At 35.3% G+C, this 19,439-nt stretch overlaps 1 protein-coding gene and 2 long non-coding RNA genes across 21 annotated transcripts in view; 1 reads left to right on the forward strand and 2 right to left on the reverse strand.

The window, feature by feature from the left end:
- Nucleotides 1-19,439, forward strand: part of PHF21A (PHD finger protein 21A) — a 193,598-nt gene that overhangs the window by 17,229 nt on the left and 156,930 nt on the right. For 15 of the 19 annotated variants that reach the window (XM_038563466.1, XM_038563477.1, XM_038563480.1 and 12 more), the window contains 3 exons: nt 11,000-11,040; nt 12,402-12,513; nt 18,412-18,550. In XM_038563466.1, the coding sequence (XP_038419394.1) occupies nt 18,497-18,550 (54 nt within the window). In that variant the 5' untranslated portion in view covers nt 11,000-11,040; nt 12,402-12,513; nt 18,412-18,496. Of the gene's footprint in view, nt 1-10,999; nt 11,041-12,401; nt 12,514-16,169; nt 16,326-18,411; nt 18,551-19,439 lie in introns of those variants that run through there. The other 4 variants (XM_038563469.1, XM_038563470.1, XM_038563471.1 and 1 more) reach the window with 2 other exon arrangements.
- Nucleotides 13,150-16,059, reverse strand: LOC111090971. The gene is made up of 2 exons (XR_005373479.1): nt 15,900-16,059; nt 13,150-13,421 (listed from the first exon to the last, which is right to left on the reverse strand). It is a non-coding gene; the product is annotated as an uncharacterized LOC111090971 (long non-coding RNA).
- The window catches only part of LOC119864231, a 50,186-nt gene continuing 49,140 nt past the window's right edge, over nt 18,394-19,439 (reverse strand). The window contains exon 4 of the long non-coding RNA XR_005373480.1: nt 18,394-19,177. This is a non-coding gene — a long non-coding RNA (uncharacterized LOC119864231). The remainder of the gene's footprint in view (nt 19,178-19,439) is intronic.

The following is a 19,439-nucleotide window of genomic DNA, read 5'->3' on the forward strand; positions in this document are numbered from 1 at the left end:
CAGGCGGCGCTAAACCACTGAGCCACCAGGGCTGCCCATGTATGTACAGTATTACGTTTTCTTTATGTAGGGCTTACAAAAAATTGCTTCTTTTGGGTGAATGGAATTAAAGAATGTTAAAAGTATACTTCATTTTAATAAATATAGGAGTTAGACCCTATGAGGTCTTTGGGGTTGATTTAAAGAATTGTACGATTTTGAAAATCAGTCTGTCTCTGCCCAGTTTGTAAAAGTTGGGCCATTCATGTCAGGGCTGCACTCCTATCATACTTATGCGGGAACCTGTCTGGTTCAGTGGTACATTAGCTGCTTCGTAGAGAGATGCACATTGATTGCACATACTCCCTCCATGGCCTTTCCTTTCCCCTCTCCTTTACTATCCCTTTGCCATCTCTTCTGTATATATGCTGTCCTGTCTGCTGTGCATCACTCCCTCCAAGGCCACCACCATCTTATTCTCTGTCTTTTAAAAACAAAACACAACACCATTGTAATCATTAGTTTTTAAACAGAGCTGTTATCAAGACCTTAAGGCTTTAACAGTTTGTGGACCTCCTTATTTTGGGCTGTCAGCCAGAAGTTGGATAATAGATAGCTTAAAATCACTTGTGAAGTAACTGAGTATTTGTGAAACATTTTTTTATTTGGACTAAGGAAGGGAATAGAAAAAGACCTGTTTACCTCAGAAGTTGCTATATTTTCTGGTAGGGGGTGAGGTGGGGGCATAGTGGGGAAAGGGGGAGCTTTGTTACTTAAACTAAGGTAAGGGAAATAGGAAGCATTAATTAATTCGATTGTTCTCTGTAGTCCTGTGGACCTAACTGGAGAAGGAATTGGAAATTCTGGTGTTGCTGATTCTAAAAGTATTTTGACTGAATAATAGAGAAGGCTAGTAGAATTTCTTTAATTTGTAAAATGTAAAATACGGCTATAATGCTTTGTTTTTAGGCATTGATTGCATTTCATTAATTGGTAGTTGCAAAATAGCAGATCTTTTCCTTTCCAGATTTCTCCTAGTGGTTTTGAACTGTTAACTGAATTGTTTTGGTAAGAAAAGTGAAACTTGGAAATTAGCTGTGGTTAAATGTTAAGTTAATGGCTATATTGGATTTAAATTCAGTAGCTTCTAAGATCTATATGTAATACATTTCATCTATTATATAGTTATACATATTGAAAAACATTTGAGATGAGAATTTTAACTTTATAAGATTTTAAAAAACTTTTTATAGAAATTTAAAAACATATGCAAAAGCAGAGTGAGTAATATTAGCAAAAGCCACATACCTCTTAACCCAACTTCATGTTATCATTTTGCCAATGTTTACAGTGTGTGAAACATACAAGGAAAGTACTTTTATGTTTTTAAAACATGCAGTACAAAGAGATCTGTTAATATACTCAAAGGAAAAAATGTGTGTGAGAATGTTAACTCTTTTCATACATTGTAAATTTAATACTGGTAATCACCCTTTAGGAGAATACTGCTTTCATTTGTCTTTTAACTTATTGAAGATATCTGAGCCATCAGTAACTTAATGGAGAACCACATCCGCTGGTTTTTTTTAGTTTTCTTACCCCTTTCTGTCTTTGGAAACTCACGATTATTAGTTTTTTGAATTTACTATCCTTCTTACTTGCATCTTATTTTATGTACACTTGTCTATTGGCAACTTTTGTATGGTCTTTTCTAGAGTAGTATGTAGAGCAACTTCTTAAATCTTGTTCTGCATTTTCTCCTTTGAATGTTCTGTGTCTATGTCACATATGTGTATATAACAATTGACTAATAACACATGTTATAACTTGTAAGATAGTTTGTCGAGGAGGGAATTTTGACTATCTGCTATCCCTGGACCTGGTAATAGTGATTAGGAACTTAAGTTATTTGCTCCCTTGTTCACTCCTCTTTGGAGGAGTAGTAAGTTGTATATGTGCCTACGGTTGTGGGGCTTTTCATTACTAATCACTACAAGGTGATGGTAACCTTATTTCTGAATTTCCTTGCTTTTATTAGTTTAAATTAGACCCATAGGGGTAATTATTCCACCCCAATGCATGAGGAAGCATGGTCATTGGGTGTTGTGCATCTAAACCCCTGTGCAATGCATTGAAAAGGTATCTTTAATGTTATGATGCTGTTTGGCATATTTAGTTTAGTGCAAGGAGTGTACTTACTTAACAGGACCGCTAATAAGCTTCCTCTACACCAAAGATATATTTTTAAAAATTATACTTAAGACAACTTTGTAGTATTCCCCAGTAGAGTTCATCTAGAGCAGCAAAGTCTTTCTAAAATAAAACTTATTCCTTTAACCGGTATTCATTTAAGTGGGTTTCTCTGTACTTGGTTTCCATGGAAATAGCGAATAGCTAACGTTATTTATAAGGTGGAAGTAAAATAGGGTGCCTAATGGGACCCCATGCTGCTCTGATGAAGAGACTTAGGAAAAAAAATCCATGCTCATGGGATTTTTTTTTTTTTAACAAGGTTAATGGAAGCCCTGATTTCAGTCTTCTGTAACAGAACATATTTTTGGTTTTAAAGGCTAGCATTAATATCAAACAAACTTCTTTTTTTTTTTTTTTTTTTGGTGTATATTGCTTTCACTTTCAACTTTTAGGACCACTTACTTATCAGCATGTTTGAGGCTTTATGCTTCAGACTCGTGTTTCTTTGTGGTTTTTGTTTCAAAAGTTAAAATCCCCAGCATATTGTAGCTTTTTCAATTTCTCATTGACATTTGAAAGTACAGATAAAATGCTAAATGTTCATTAATGATAGCAGCAATGATAAAGAATCAATATGTTGAACTACATAGCTTTATGTTTTGTTTTTAATGTGAGTATTATGGAACCATGTTTAGTTTTCAGGCCTTAAGTCAGGATTCTCTTTTGCTAAACCTGTGTAGAGAGAAAAGATTCTGATTTTCTCTTGGGGTTAGGAACGGGGAAAATCTTAATTTCTCCTTTTTTTTTTTTTTTTAAGGATTGTTGTCAAAGCATTTTAATTGAGATAAATGTTAATTCTTTTAGTCTTTGAATGTGGATTTGGAGTAAATCTTGGCTCTTTCCTCATTTCTTCGGTAAGGCCTACTCTTAGTTTTCTAGGCCTACAGCAAAGCCTTGCATTTCTTAAGCCCCTTCAAGTGAAAGAATATCATTCCCTTTGTGTTTGTGTTTGTGACTGGGCTGTGTGTGTGTCTCAGTAATTTCTCTATAGCCTGAAAGGCACCTGCTCATTTTCTAGCCTGGTGAGTACAGCAGTGCTATATTGAGAAGTGAGGCGGTATGGGAAGACAATAAGGTGCTATAATTTTTATTTAGTTAGTTTGGTCGTCCTTAACAGCTTGTGATTGTTATCCGTTTTTCTGGAAGTACTCTGTGATTATTCTGGCTATCAATGCAGCAGGAGTTTTCTTCTGTGTTTTAAAAGCAAGGGTTGTAGTGTACTTAGGGCTCCATCAGGGGAGGAGTTTTTGTTTTGTTTTGTTTGTGTGTGTTTCTTTGGACAAGCTTCTGGCTATACTTGGGTTTACTGTGCTCTAATTTTTAAAAATTTGATTAACTTAGTCTTGTTGAATTTTTGTGTGAATTTTTATCTCCAGCAATTCACTAGTTTCTTCTGTGCATGTTGGTTGGTGCTATTTTATAAAATTTCTTCAGTGTGTCAGGTGTTTTAGTTTAGCTTTTTCTTGTATATTTTTAAAATCAGCTGTTTACTAGTGACCTTCCTTAGTGACTTTTACTTGAATTATCTTTGTGCTTTAGAGACATAGGAATTTGGGTCTATAATCCCATTTCTGAGAGAACAAGTCCCAGTAGTTGCAGTTAGTGCAATAGAAAGGGTTTTCACTGATGCAGTGCTGGGCATTGATCCTCCTCCTTGGTGCTTATGGTTTACACCCAGAACTCCCATTAGTGTTAATAGGAGACACTTGCTTAAATCCCTATACACCAGGATAAACCCAAACTCTTTTGTAATGCCTTATAGGTACTGAGTTGTTTTTTTGTTATTGATGGCAAGACAAGATGGACCTGGGTTAACTGATTATTAAGATAAGAATTTGAGTTATCTTGGGATATGGGGTGATTTACTAAGTCTGATCTGTAATTAAGTTTATGTTATGATTAGACTCAGAAAACATTTACAGCTTTGTGAGCTGTGGAAGCTTTTGAATAAAGGATTTTTGTACTTTATAGCATGATGAAGGAAGATTTCTTCTTTCTGTCTATTTCTCCTAATACTTCTCATTTATAAAATAAATGATTTTATAAGTTTTTATACATATTGCAAGAGGACGTGGTAAAAATTATTTTTTAATTGTTAGCCTTCTCACAATTACTCTCTGGCCTTTTAAGTCTTTTGTCAGCTAATGTTGCTCACATTTTCAAACATATAGAAGCTAATAATGCACACTGTCTTAGAACTTGGACATTGTAGGGGATCCCTGGGTGGCGCAGCGGTTTGGCGCCTGCCTTTGGCCCAGGGCGCGATCCTGGAGACCCAGGATCGAATCCCACGTCGGGCTCCCGGTGCATGGAGCCTGCTTCTCCCTCTGCCTATGTCTCTGCCTCTCTCTCTCTCTCTCTCTCTCTCTCTCTGTGTGACTATCATAAATAAATAAAAATTAAAAAAAAAAAGAACTTGGACATTGTAATAACTGGTCAAGTATAAAAAAAAATCACTGTTTACTGTGCCTGTCTGTGAATTGTGGATTTTTATTACTTTCATTTATTTATGCACAGCCTAATGGAAGAATTCCTAGATTGAGAGCAGTAAATCTGGGTTTTAGGTTGGGCTTTACCTCTTACTAACCTTTGTAGAATTTGGCTAGTCATGTAGACTTCTTGGATTGCTGTTCCCCTGTGGAATGAAGGAATGGATTTGGTTCTCTGGGGTGTCCATTCTAGCTGTAGGCTCTTTGAGGGCTTACTTTCATAGGTACTGAAGGACGTAGAGGACTGTAAGGCAATGATTCCCAGTCCCTATCCTTCAGAATCTTCTGGGGGGAATTAAAAAAAAATAGAGATATCTGAGCTCTAAATCAAACATCATGAGTGCAGAATCATTAAGGGTAGGCTGTGAATTTATGTATTTTTTGAAGTTTTACAGGTTTGAGAACTACTTGTGCAAGGCATTATTTGTATTCTACATGTGTGTTTGCGCGCGTGTGCACACATAGGGAGATAAGACATATAAGTTACAATGTGAGACAGTGTGGTTAAATTTTAAGATGAATGTGAGAGATGATAAACTATCTGAGAATTCAAAGAAGGGAAGATCTGGGAGTTGCAATGGTTAGGGAAGGTCTCCATTTATCACTGAATCTTTATCTGGACCTGAATGACTGGCTGAGATTTGGCTAGGTGGGGAGAAGGTAAAAAGGGTATTGTTGGCATAAGAAAGAAGATCCTCACAGTAAGTTTGGGAAGAGAAACAATTCTGAGGACAGTTGTAGTCTTTATTTCAGTATTCTTCTCTCGCAACTGCTGTATGTAGATTTCCTAAACATTTTGAGGGAGTGAACTGTGAAGATATTTTATGGAAAAGACTATTCCAGTCAGAGGGAAAAGCAAATAGAAGAGCCCTGAGAGGGGAACTTGTTTTGAGTTTTTGAAGTACAAAAAAGAGGTGAGTATGGCTGGAGCAGATTAAGCAGTGGGGAGAGGGGAGGAGAGGAGATCTGAGACTAACAGAGGCCCAAATCACTTAGAATCTCTTGAGCTGTTTTAAAGGACGGCTTTTTTTCTGAGTATGGTGGGATACCATTGGAGGAGATTTTGAATAGAGGAGTAACTGGATCTGTCTTGAAATTTGAAAAGGCACTCTGGCTGCTGAGAGAATAGACTGTAGCAAGACAAAGATGGAAAGGAGGGAGGGCAATTAGGAGGCTATTGTAATAATCTAAGTGAAAGATGAGGGTGGCTTGGACCAAGGAGGTTGTAGTGGAGTTGATGCAAGTGGTCCAAGTCTGTATTTTAATGGTGGAGGCAGGGTGGTTGGCTATTAGATTGGATATAAGGTGTGGAAAAAAGAGGAAAAGAGCCATGACTAAGGTTTTGGTCCAAAGGGATAAAGCTGCTACTTACTGAGGTAGGGATGACTCTGAGGAGGAAGTTGGGGGATAGGTGATCAAGAGTAATCAAACCTATTTGACAAGTGTTGAGTGGGCAGTTGGCTATATGAGTTTGGAATTCAGGGGAAAAGTCTGAGCTGGAGATAAAAGTTTGGGAGTCACCAGTGTACGGATCCTTTTATAGCCATGAGAGTGGGTGAGATTACCTAATGGGAAGAGTTCCAAGAACTGAGCCCTGGGGCAGTTCAGCTTTTTGAGGTCTTGAGAGATGAGAAGAAACCAGCATAAGAAATCCAGAACAGTGGCCAGAGAGATTAGGAGGAAAATCAAGATCGAGTGGTGTCCTGGGGGAGAAAGGATTTCAAGAAGGAAGGAATGATCATCTGGGTCAAATACTACTGATCAAAGATGGAAGTGAGGGCTGAGACTTTTCTATTGGCTTTAGCAACAGGGAGGTCATTGGTGATCCTAAGAATAGAAGACCAAAGCCCTAATGGAGTGAATCCAGTAGAGAATGAGAAGGAACTAGGGACAGTGATAATGGAGTTTTCCTATAAACAGGAGCATAGATGTGGGGTAGTAACTAGAGAAGGATATGGAGTTAAGGGAGGCTTTTTTTTTTTTTTTTTTTTTTTTAAGGTGAAAGAAACAGCGGTGCTTGGCTGGCTCCAGTCAGTGGAATGTACAACTCTTGATCTTAGGGTTGTGAGTTCGAGCCTCATGTTGGGTGTAGTAAAATCTTAAAAAAAAAAAGATGGAAGAAACAAACAAAATGATCCAGTAATGAGGGGAAAAATTGATGCTTCTTGAAACTGAGGGGAGAAATGCTAGAGGGATGTCCATGAGAGGGTAAGAAGACAGATGGGGGACACAGGAATGATTATGATATTGGGGCCTAAAGGACTAACTCTTTTCTTCTGAACAGTTATTTGCATTTAAATTTATTTCAAACTTATTATGCTTTCTCTTAGAAGTTAGGAAGGGCAGATAAAAAACAGTAAAACTTATTGTGTATCAAATTAGTGTATCAGCTTGGTGTAGTAGAAGAGCAGAGATTGAATCTTCTGTGTAAGGTGACATTTTAAAGTGTCTTTGAATGACAATTATCTGTGCTATTCTAGTCCCTTATCAAAATTTATGATTGAGCACAGACTATAAACTTAATTGTTCGAATTTGTAGTGGGATGAATTTTAGCTTAATTTAAAACATGATCTAATGTTAAACCTTTTCTCTGCAAAATTTGTTTATTATTTAATATATGTTCTTCATATACAAAGGTTTTAGGTATTTTACAAAGGGTACTTAAGTTGTTATTAATCACCTTTGATTTATTGATGGTATTTTCAATTTTACAACCATATTAGAAATCTGAATGATTCATTTCTTTACCAATTCTAATTAAAGCAACTACCTGTGAAGTTCTGGAGAGGTGAACCATCTTCGGTTGGCAAAAAATCATGGGAAATTATGTTAGCAAGATAATATTCATTTCTAAAAGCAAAAATAATTTTATTTAGTTCACCATATGTGTTTTGAGTGTATTTTTAAAGAATAAATCTGTAGAGGGCAGCGTCGGTGGCTCAGCAGTTTAGCGCCGCCTTCAGCCCAGGTTGTGATCCTTGGAGACCTGGGCTCCCTGTATGGAGCCTACTTCTCCCTCTGCCTGTGTCTCTACCTCTCTCTCTCTGTCTCTCATGAATAGATAAATAAAATCTTAAAAAAAAGAATAAGTCTGTATTTGAAACATTTAAGCAAATACGGTTAAAATTTTTAACCACCTTAGCTCTGAGCGTGAAGAGTATGTGAGAAACAAGTGGACTTTAATCAGCTTAACATGAAGAAATCAAACTTGCATTTCAGACTTAAATACATTTTACATGTAGATAGTGTTAAAATACACATTTATATATACATTTTATTGCTAATTCTTACTAAATTATATAAATAAAATATTTTTTATCAGTTTCCAAATGGTAGTCAAATAGTCATCATCTAATTAATAATCTTTGGTAGTTGTGACACACAGTGTTTAAAAATCATTAGTCTAAAAATAATTGACTCTTTTTTTGGTATCTGAACTTCTTTGCAAATCTTATTAAAGGTATGGGTCCTCTTCCCAGAATTCTTATACATATAGAATTTAGCCAGTAGTATTGTAGGGTTGGCAAATCCCTCTGAAGTCCATTCATGAGGCTCCCTTAGGCATAAAAGGATCTCAAGTTTTAAAACTTGCCCTATATAGCTTACTTATAATGATTTTTCTTTTTTTTTTTTTTTTTTGATTTTTCTTTAAAACTTTGTATGGGGACTTTTTCCAAAAATACTTTGCCAGTATTTATTGTAGTTTGTTTTTTTAGAAATGTTACTAGTGTGCCTGGTTGAGAGGAGGTGAGATTAGTGGAAAGGCCAGCTTGGTCAAAGGAATCTCAGGGTCCGGTCCGTAAGCTTTCTCCAGCTTTACAACCAATTGGTGTGTGACCTTTGGGGAAGTAATTTAACCTCTCAGGCTTTGATTTCCTATGTAATATCTACAGTCCCTGCAAGCAGTTTTATGAATAGTTTTATAATATCATGATTTCATGGTAAAATTCTTTATCAATTTGGGATTAACTCTGCTATTGAGTTTTGGAGAAAATGCCCTAGAGTTAAGATACACATCCATTGTATCTCCTTACTGAATATGACTTTTCAGAAGAGTTAATGTGACTTCACTTTGTCAGATGCCATATATGTGGAAGTAAAAATCCCAATTCTGTCCCGATCACTTTGAGTTTCAACATATTTCATATGTTATGGTTATAAACCATTGTTGTATGTGTTGGAATTGTCATCTCCAATTCTGTGGCTTGTTTTTTCATTCTCTCAATGGTGTTTTTAGGTGAATAGAGGTTCTTAATTTAGTACAATATATCAGTCTTTTTCTTTTCATTACATTTTAAAATGGCAGTATCTTTCTTTCTTTGGATAAAAAACTACTGTTTTTTATCCAAAGTGATTCGTTTAACAAATAATGCTGTGGGGGATTGATGCATAAGACATTATCACGAGGGATCCCTGAGTGGCTCAGCGGTTTAGCGCCTCCCTTTGGCCCAGGGCACGATCCTGGAGTCCTGGGATTGAGTCCCGCGTCGGGCTCCCGGCATGGAGCCTGCTTCTCCCTCCTCCTGTGTGTGTCTCTGCCTCTCTCTCTCTCTGTGTCTATCATAAATAAATAAATCTTTAAAAAAAAAAGACATTATCACCAGCATGAAAAAGCTAACAAGAAATGTCTCATAGGGAAAGTAAGTCATCAGCAGAGTTAAGGGTCCACTCAGTCAATTCATTCATTTAACAAATATTTACTGAACATTTAATCTGTGCCTGATACTGTTCTGAGTGGTACAGAATCCTGTAGGTGCTATCTATAATGTTAAGAATTCACTTTTTAAAAATTGAGATATTACTGACCTATGACATTATATTAGTTTTGGGTGTGCAGCATGATGATTCACTATCTGCATATATTGCAAAATGATTATCACAGTAGGTTCAGTAAGCATACATCACCACACAGTTATAAATTTTTTCCTTGTGAGGATCCACTTTTAAATAATCACATCACTTTATAGACCTTTGCATGATTTTTTTTCTTTTGGTTGGAAGTCATTCTAATCTTGGTGACTAAAATAGCCATTTATATGGACTTGAGAACTTTCAGAAGTACTGCTGCTAAAGAAAAGACAGGATAAAACAGCAAATTTAATTTCTTTTGAAATGTTAACTGCATGAATTGAGGCCCTTTTAAATTATTTTACTTCATGTTTGTTATGACTGTACTTGATTAAATAAAAATTTATAATCTGGATGACATGATTTTTTGAAATAATCCCTTGAAATGAGAACACTACTGAAGTAACATCACTCAACAAATATACTATGTTTAAAACATAAGTTTAGAGCATTGAATGTAGAGTTTAAATACTTAATACTAAAATATTAAGAGAAAAGCCTTGTTTCCTAATGTTTTTTAACTGAAAAAGAAGTTTGGGGTGAGGCAGAGTTAAACGATATTGGGATGTCTGGCTGGCTTCATCAGTAGAGCATGTAACTCTTGATCTCAGAGTCATGAGTTCAAGCCACACTTTGAGTGTAGAGATTACTTAAAAATAAAATTAAAAAACAAAACAAAAACAAAAACAAAAAACAAAACCAGCATAGCCTGACTTGACTTTTCTAACTTTGAAGTCAACTTAATGGAGTTTAGTTAATCTTAAAAAATGCAATTGATAAAAGCATCATTGAGCATTAGATCGAGATCCCAAAATCTTAATTTTCTTTCTGGCTCTATCACTGATTAAATATGTGGCAGAGAGAAAGGCACCCTTGTGTATGTATTACAGTCTGAAGTGGTGAGACTTGAAGAATGTGAATGAAAAGTTTAATTGAAATTACAGTGATACATATAAAATGCTGTGAATTTTAAAGCCTTGTAGAAGTCCATTTCAAGATTAATCGAAAAAAGACACTTTAAATAGACAGAACTAAGTGTCAGTGACGTTACCTTGTTACTATAAAGCAATGAACAATGAGACCCATTTGTTGGGGATGAGCCTGTATTTGTGTGTTACTTAGATAAGGTGCATTTTATTTTTGTGTGTCTCTTAGGAAAGGGAAACCATCATCTTACTTTCCTTGTCTTGGAAAAACTGGAATAGTGAAAAATGGAAAATTAGAGATTTAACTGCCTTTGAATTTTTTCCTTGCTGTGAAAACTACCTCTCTTTCCTTTTTTGAGAGGGTGGGGTGGCGGTTAAAGCTTTGGAGATTTTTGTGTTTTGTTTTTTCATAAAGTCAGAAATCTTTAAGTCTTCAGCTTTTGATGACATGTCGTAAATCTGTGTTTGTAGTCTAATTCTATTTTCCCCTTCTTCTGCTGTAGGGAGCAAGAGAGCTGAAGGAGAGCCTGTTTCCCCAAAATTGGTAAGTACTTTCATGAGGCAGGCGTAGTGTGCCTGATGCTAGTTGGGTAATAATTCAAATGTTCAGTGATTTTTTTTTTTTTCAAAAAAACTCTCTCCCAGAAATGAAGCTTTACTGTTTGCATTGAGTGAAAGTGAATTTTTGTCTAATTTCACGTAACCGTATCTCAAATGCATTTGTGTTTCTAATAATACTGCTAGGCTTGCATGTTCCTACATTTGATAACCTGTTAAAATGTAAAGGTCCCCTTTGCCAAAAATGCCCTTAATGCAGTGGTTAGAGCTGAAAATTCTAAAGTCAGGAATTTCAAAAGTTCAGGTTCCTATTGTGTTTTGTATTACTTAATATGCTGTTAAATTTGATGGCCTTAGTATATGTGCAAAATGGCTAGGTTAATGTAACTATGGGAACCTTGACTTTGAAATTTGGGACTCTTAAGCATTTATATCCTTAAATGTAATGCTGGATTGGCTTCATTTCTGATACTACATTTTTAGTGTGTGTTTGTATAATTCTAAAAGAGGAAAAAATAAGAGAGACAGTGAAATGTAGCAGTGTGGGGGCATATAGGCAAACATATTTTTTTTCCTATTATCTACTTTAGTATCTACTCTAACAGCTTATAAATTGTCACACTTTAATCATTTTTTTGAATGTCTAATTCAAGATCACAGATTGCACAGGGCAGTCTAGTGACTAAGGATCAAACAAATATTAACCTTATTTGGAGAGCATGTATTATGAAAAAAAAAAAAATGAAACCAGAGCTGGAATAGTATCATTCCCTAATACAAGGCTACTTCTTTTTGTTTTTGTTTTTTAAATTCTCTCTCTCAATTTTTAATTAATTTAGTGGCTGGAGTAGATATTTGGTTAGGGCTTCTTTTTGATAATTTACTGTCCTTGAGGTGTCTCTCTTATCTTTTAGGGATTGGGCTTTGAACATGAAAGGGAGGCATTTGAACCAGTTAACCTTGCATTTTACTACCTTTTTATTCTACTTGCTTGTCTCTCATGGAACCTTTTTAAATAAATAATCAAGACCCTATAGCCCTTTTCTTTGAGATGTGATAGAATCACAGAATTTTAGAGAAGAGACCTTAAGGGCTTTTTCTCTTCCAGTCTTTTACCGGTATGGCAATTTCTTCTCCTATATCCCAGACAGATTGTTATTCAGGTACATATTGAATACTACATTAAAAAAAATGTAGCTCATTATTTTCTGTAATGTTTTCTGAGGAATTCTAGTTCCACAGAAGTGAGTAAATATTATTGAGGTGGGGTGGGGGTGGGAAAAATGTTCTGTGGTCAAATAATTTGGGAAATGCTGCGTTAAAGTTAAACAGGTTTCTTTACTGCAGGACTTCTCAGAACCTTTAATATGCTAATGTGCATTGTGAATCTCCAAGAGGGGGATATGATATGCAGCATTCTTGAATACTTCTAATGACAGGGAGCCCACTACCTCATAAGGTAACCCATTCCTTTTTTGTACAGCTCTAATCCTTAGTTTTTCCTTAAATTGATCTGAAATCTATCTTCCCATAACTTCCACTTCTATTAAAGTACTTATTTTGGTTATGCCAAGACCACCACACCTTCTTGTGTTACCCTTTGTGTAGTAAATATTTATATGATTCTGCCCAGGCTTATCTGGACAGTTTTTTTTTTTAATCATTAAATAGCATTCTATAGGAAATGTGGCAATCAACTCTAAAATCTTCTCATTGTCACTGTGCTCTTATACACTACTCTCCAGACTCCATTCCGAATTTCTGTAAGTTTTTAAATTTACTCTCAATGTTCTTGTTGGATATAGTTAGGCTGATTTTAGTAGACGTGCTTGATTTCTGTAAAAACAGGTAGGAAACAGAAAAATGTGTATGTCAGCTAGGCCTGTCCCGGGAAGCTGAGGTAGAAACTACATTATCAGAATGAACATTGGTAGTAGGGTGAGATGCAAGACAGTGCAGCAGACCATGAAGGAAGAGGGTGCTGTCAGGGAGACCCTGACTTGACATTGTGTGGCAATGGTATAACTTCTATTGGTATTCCTTTTCTTTTTCTAAATAAGGATCTGGCCCCTCCCTCCAAAAACAAAACACAGAGGAGAGATACATATTTTATATTCAAACACATTCAGACATTATCATAAATCTAATTGTGTGTGTGTGTGTGTGTGTATGTTTAAATCTAATCTAATGGCTGAGAAACATCAGTCTCACTAGCTCGGGTGATATTTGTCAACAGCTGTTAGTACCAAGATGTGAGCATAGTAGCCTTCCCAGTGTCAGAAGGTAGTCGTCTGAAATCAGGATTGGTAAGTTCTTTGTGTAGTAGCATTTTCTGTTGACATGTGGAGTGTCACCAAAGAGATACCACTATGAAAACAAACATTATATATTTTTTAATGTCATTTTTATTCATGTTAGTAAATATTAGTTTTCAATAAACGCTACTAAAGAGCTTTATTATTTTTAGCATCTATGATTGTTTTTTAGCACTTAATAGCTAGTTAAGTTAAAATTTAAAGATATTGTTATATCTCTTAGCATTTTTGTACAAATTGAAACCTGATATTTTAGTACTTGACATGTGACAAGTAAGGACACATGGATCTAGCAAGACTTTCTACTTTTTTTTTTTAAGGATTTTATTTTTTTTATTCACAGAGAGAGAGAGGCAGAGACACAGGTAGAGGGAGAACCAGGCTCCCCACAGGAGCCTGATAAGGGACTCGATCCCAGACCCAGGGGTCATGCCCTGAGCTGAAGGTAGATGCTCAACCGCTGAGCCACCCAGGCGTCTCTCTACTTTTTTTTTTTTTTTTTTTTTTTTTTTAATTTTAAAGTGATCTCTATACCATTGTGGGGCTTGAACTTACATCCCCAAGACCAAGAATTGCACATTCCATTGACTGAGCCAGCCAGGCACCCCTCTATTTTTTTTTTTTTTAATTGAACATACTCTAAACGTATTCTGTATAACATGTAAGTCAAAAGTAGAGTCTTGAAGCACCTGGCTGGTTCAGTCAGTAGAGCATGAGACTGGATCTCAGGGCCATGAGTTCAAGCCCCACATTGGGTGTGGAGTTTACTTAATTAATAGAAAACAACAACTGGAGTCTTACACCAAATAAATGTTTGGTATAGAGAATACTGAGCTGTCCATTTTTAGAGAATTCAGTCTGAGGGCACAGTGTTTTATGGACTTACTGTTAGTTAAAGAAACTTGGTAGATAACTTGAGTTTTGATGGGAAAAAATGTTTATGCCAATTCAGGAACAGAGCAGTGTTTCTTAGCAGTAAATTCGGAGGTACAGCGTTACTACATTATTAGAATCATAATGAAAGACCTGGAGGTTACATATCTCTAAGCAGAACCTACCCACCAAAATAGTTAAAAGCCCCTTGTTTAGAGAATTTGAAAGTAGGAGTCTTCTCAGCAATATACTGTGGTGAGAAGTTTATTAAAAAGTTTGTTTGTATGAATAAAAGAGTTAAGTATGTTAACAATAGCATAGAACTTTGTAGTTTACAAAGAGCTTTTTGTGTAACTTCATCTCTTTTAAACCTCATAACAGTTTTATGAGTAGATGATACTGTTCCCATTTTTCTGATTTATAAGCAAACAACAAATTAAAAACCCTGAGGCTAAGAGTGGTTGCATAGCAAGTAAATGGAATCCATTTTTTTCGTGTTTTAGGGGGATAGTGAGTGTGCTTTCCAGACATCACAGCTGTTTTTTTTAGTGGGATTTGATTATTATTTTTGTTTTGTTGGTTTGTGGAATTTTTATTTGTTCATGTTTTTGGTTTTATGTTATTTGAAGGTGAGAAGCCATTAGGTGTCCTAGTAGTTTGGCATGTACAGTTCTGAAGATAACAAATGTTGGTATTTTGTACTAGGCCATTGTCCTCTCTGATGGTAGCATTTAGAGCTGTTGGGTAGTAAAAGGCATTGTACCTCAGTAAAGTGTGTCCATTATTGCTTCGTGAGTCTGTTTATATTTACCTTGTAGCAACTGATTTGTTAGTTATAACTTACTGGAATTGGTCAAAATATGATAAATCATCCTTCTACAAATTTAGCAAATAAAACCTTTTTTATGATGCTGTAAACTGCCCCCAAATAGTCATTGTATGATAGCTGCATAAGCTGTCTAAACCCCCAAAATATTTCTTAAAAGGATTCAACATGTGCTTGCCTTGTTTTTATAAGCTGTAAATATACATATATAATGTGTTCCTTTAGGTAGAGATCAATCTCTTAAAACTGCTATCCAGAAAGAGAACTTTTGGAAGAAGTAGGATATAAAATGAATCTTCTAATCCTTCATAAGTTTTTTTTATAACAAGTCACTAACTTTTTTAACCCTTTAGTTTTATTTTGAAATAAAATGAATAATTGGCATTTAGTCATCGCCAAATAAAATTTTGTGTCTCTCTGTGTCTCTAATAAGACAACAATCTGATGAAGGAATAAAAGCTGTCAGCTCCTCATTAAGTTGAGTTACAGGCTTCTTATCGTGCAAGGCACTCTTTGACATTTAGAGCCTCCAGGTTAAGTTCTGGTTTTACTTTTTCTTTTCCTGAACATTTTGTTTCATCAGTATCGAATTTTCTGAGGCTTTAGCAATCCTCAGTTAATTTTTTTACATTTAAAAATAAGTACATATTTTCTGTGGAAAAATGTCAAAACATCAATACTCTGAAAAATTGAAAGTAAATAATCCTTATTGCTACCACCCAGAGATAACCAGTAGCAAATTATGAAAGTGCCACCTGCCCCAAACTTTTGACAGCTCTCAGAGTATTCTTATTTCTACAAATCTTTGTCAGATTGATAGACCAAACTTACCTTCTTAAAATTTACAGTTCTATGACTATTGAAGATGGATGTTTTCCGTGTTTGTTGGTCATGCTTATTCTTCTGTGAGTTGCTTTTTCATATTTTTAAAATTAATTTGTGAGCACTCCAATGTATAAATTGTTAACCCTTTGTTGTATATGTTGTAAGTTCTATATTCTAAGTTCTCTGTTTTTAACTTGCTCTTTATTTCCAGAGTTTATATGTTGAGTTGAACTATGATGTGCTATGTTGCTACCAGTAAAATCAAATATGGCCTTTCTGTTGTTAAAAATGCTTGTTTAACTTCAAGATGATTCTTAATTTGACAAAAATGATAAGGAATCATTTTTGGACATGTTTTCTGATAGAATCTTTCAAAAATGAAAACTAATTCAACTGAGTCAAGTACTGTTTTCAGGAATAACTCTAATATATGTAAGTTACAAATTTGAGTAGGATTATTTTAGTTCTTAAAATTAAGGGAGGAGCGCCTGGCTGGCTCAGCTGGTGGAGCATGCAGCTCTTGATCTCAGGGTTGTAAGATCCAACTGCCCATTGGATATAGGGATTACTTAAAAATGAAACCTAAAAAAGAAAATAAAATAAAAATGAAAGCAATGCTATAGTTTTTTTTTTTTTTTTTTTTTTTTTTTTTTTATGATAGTCACACACAGAGAGGGAGAGAGAGGCAGAGACACAGGCAGAGGGAGAAGCAGGCTCCATGCACCGGGAGCCCGACGTGGGATTCGATCCTGGGTCTCCAGGATCGCGCCCTGGGCCAAAGGCAGGCGCTAAACCGCTGCGCCACCCAGGGATCCCCAATGCTATAGTTTTAACATTTGCTTTTGTATATAGAGTAAACTTATGTGACAACAAAAACCTTAGTCTTGCTAATTTCATGATTCTGATATTTATTACAGTCCATAGATTTTCTGAGATAATAAGTAGCTGAAAAACTGCTTTTGTAGTTTGTTCCTCAAAATATGGTTCCTTTTCAAAATTGTCTCCCTTAAACATACTGCCTTTTTTGTTGATAGTATCATTATATAGTAATCCTTTCCTAACCTCCATAAATGTTAACTTTGAATGAATTTTACATTTTTGAAGTTTGATGTTTTTTGAGTATTTTTATATAATATTTCATAGTATATAAATCCTAGGGGAGAGATTGCCAGTGATGTTTTAAGTCTAGTGAGATTAAGCAAATATAATGAAAAATAAATTCATAGGAATATATTCTATAGTTAATGATTCCATTATAACTGTTAAATATGGTTTTAAAGACATTTTTAAGAAACTTAGGTTGATTATGGACTTGATCCATGGATAAATAATTTTTGGAAATGTAAAGATTATGAATTTCATTTGGTTTAAGGAGTACTGGTTCTTTTATTTATTTATTTATTTATTTATTTATTTATTTATTTATTTTTTAATTTTTTTTTACTGGTTCTTTTAGATTCATGATGGCTCCCTTCCTCAGTTGTTACGAATATTGAAAAGCTGCTCTAGCTACAAGTTTTATAGGTACAAAGAGGAAAAAGAACAGAAGTAAAGTTTAGATTTATTTTGGCAAAAGCAAACTTTTGCTTTGGGAGGGTACCTCAAATCATGTCTGAGGCCACACTCGAGAAAAAAAAAATTAAAAGAGAAATTAGCCATTGAGTTCATCTAAATATTAGTGTTAAGCAGATCAGAATAGGAAGGCTCACATTCACAAATCTAGACTTTTGACATTATTGCCACTTGCAGTTATACATATAGCCAAAAGAGATGGGCTGGCAGGCTTGAAGAAGATGGTGTTCATTATCAAGCTGGAAATTGATAGATTTCCATTGCTAGACTGCCACCTCTATTATACAGGATAGGATTATTATTTAACATTCCTGTCGTAACTTTATGAAAGTTACATTGCATTGTATCTATATAAAGTATTAATTTGTTAAATGTAAACCTTTAAATAATACCAGAATTTTCCTGTTTCGAGGTTTATTTTTAAAATAGAGTAAGAGTCCATCCAAATGAAAGTACTCTGGCCTTCTTTAACCTCTGAGAGACCCTGAACTTTCCAGTTCACTCTGTGTGATGTTTAAAAATGTATGACTCTGTTGTTATGTGTCTCTAAGGACAGTGTGTCCTGGATGGTTGTAGTCTCGGCCTCTAGATTCCCAGCTCATTTAGGAAGGAAGTGGTCTTGTTCAGCTCTGTATCCTCAGAATGTAGTATGTACTATAGTGCTGAGCATCTAAGTGTGCTTATATGTTTTCATGACCAGATTAAACACCTCCCTTCTCCCATTTCTTACTTATTTGAAGTGTTCTGTGGAGGAATGAATGTTCAGAGAATAAAACCCAGAAAATTTTGGTACTAATTCAGTGAAAAATACTCATTTTGGAAAGAAATCTGTTTGGGACATTTCATGCTCTGTGTTAGAGCATCAAATAATTTTCAACTAATGTAATTTCTTTTATTTAACAAGAATATTTCCTTTATGATCCAAAACATTTTATGATCTCCACAGCTGCAGTGAGAAGAGGAGTTTGTTATTTTAAACGGAGGCTGAAGAAACTGTAGAATTAGCAGACAGAAAGTGGAGAAGGTGGAGGATGGAGTTGCAGACTCTACAGGAGGCTCTTAAAGTGGAAATTCAGGTTCACCAGGTACGTTCCATTATTGGTTTCTCCTATGTTGTATTATTAAGTAATGGCTAAGATTAGTAAACTCGCCTATCTCTGAATTTCAGTACACTTTTTAATTGTCTTTCAGACAGTTGTCCAAGAATCATATCTTTTGCCTTTTATTGATAAGTAACAAATTCACTGACAGTACTTTTAAGAACCTTAATAGCATATTCCTGACTTTCTTTCCAGAGAAAAGAATGGAAAATATTTTTTTCAAATACTAAAGGTGTTAAAAAAAAATAACCCACACTCTTTTTTTCTTTTTTTGGTTCATCTGAAAAACTTTGTTCATGTGACGTAACTTGTGTATTTTAAGTAATGAGCCATGTTTTAGTTGACTACCATTTATACTGAAGTTTTTACATGTAACTCAGCTTTATGCCTTGATTATAATCTTTAGTAAAGAAAACATCACTGCTAGAGTGCCTGGTGGCTCAGTCAGTTAAACCTATGATTCTTGATTTCCTCTCAGGTCATGGTCTCAGGATCATGAGATGTAGCCTCGAATTGGGCTCTTCAGTCTCAGCAGGCAGCATGCTTGGGATTCTCTCTCTCTCTCTCCTTCTGCCCCTCCCCCTGTTCTCTCTCTGTCTTCAATAAGTAAATCTAAAAAAAAGAAAAGAAAATGTTACTACCTTCACAGATGTTTACATTTAAAATTTCACAATTTTTTTTTAAAGATTTTATTTATTTATTCATGAGAGACAGAGAGATACAGGCAGAGGGAGAAGCAGGCTCCATGCAGGGAGCCTGCCGTGGAACTCGATCCCAGGTCTCCAGGATCACACCCTGGACTGAAGGTGGCGCTAAACCGCTGAGCCACCCGGGCTGCCCAAATTTCACAATTTTTAATATTTACCTCAGGTGT

The sequence above is a fragment of the Canis lupus genome, chromosome 18, assembly GCF_011100685.1.
Source record: "Canis lupus familiaris isolate Mischka breed German Shepherd chromosome 18, alternate assembly UU_Cfam_GSD_1.0, whole genome shotgun sequence".
Classification (NCBI taxonomy): domain Eukaryota; kingdom Metazoa; phylum Chordata; class Mammalia; order Carnivora; family Canidae; genus Canis; species Canis lupus.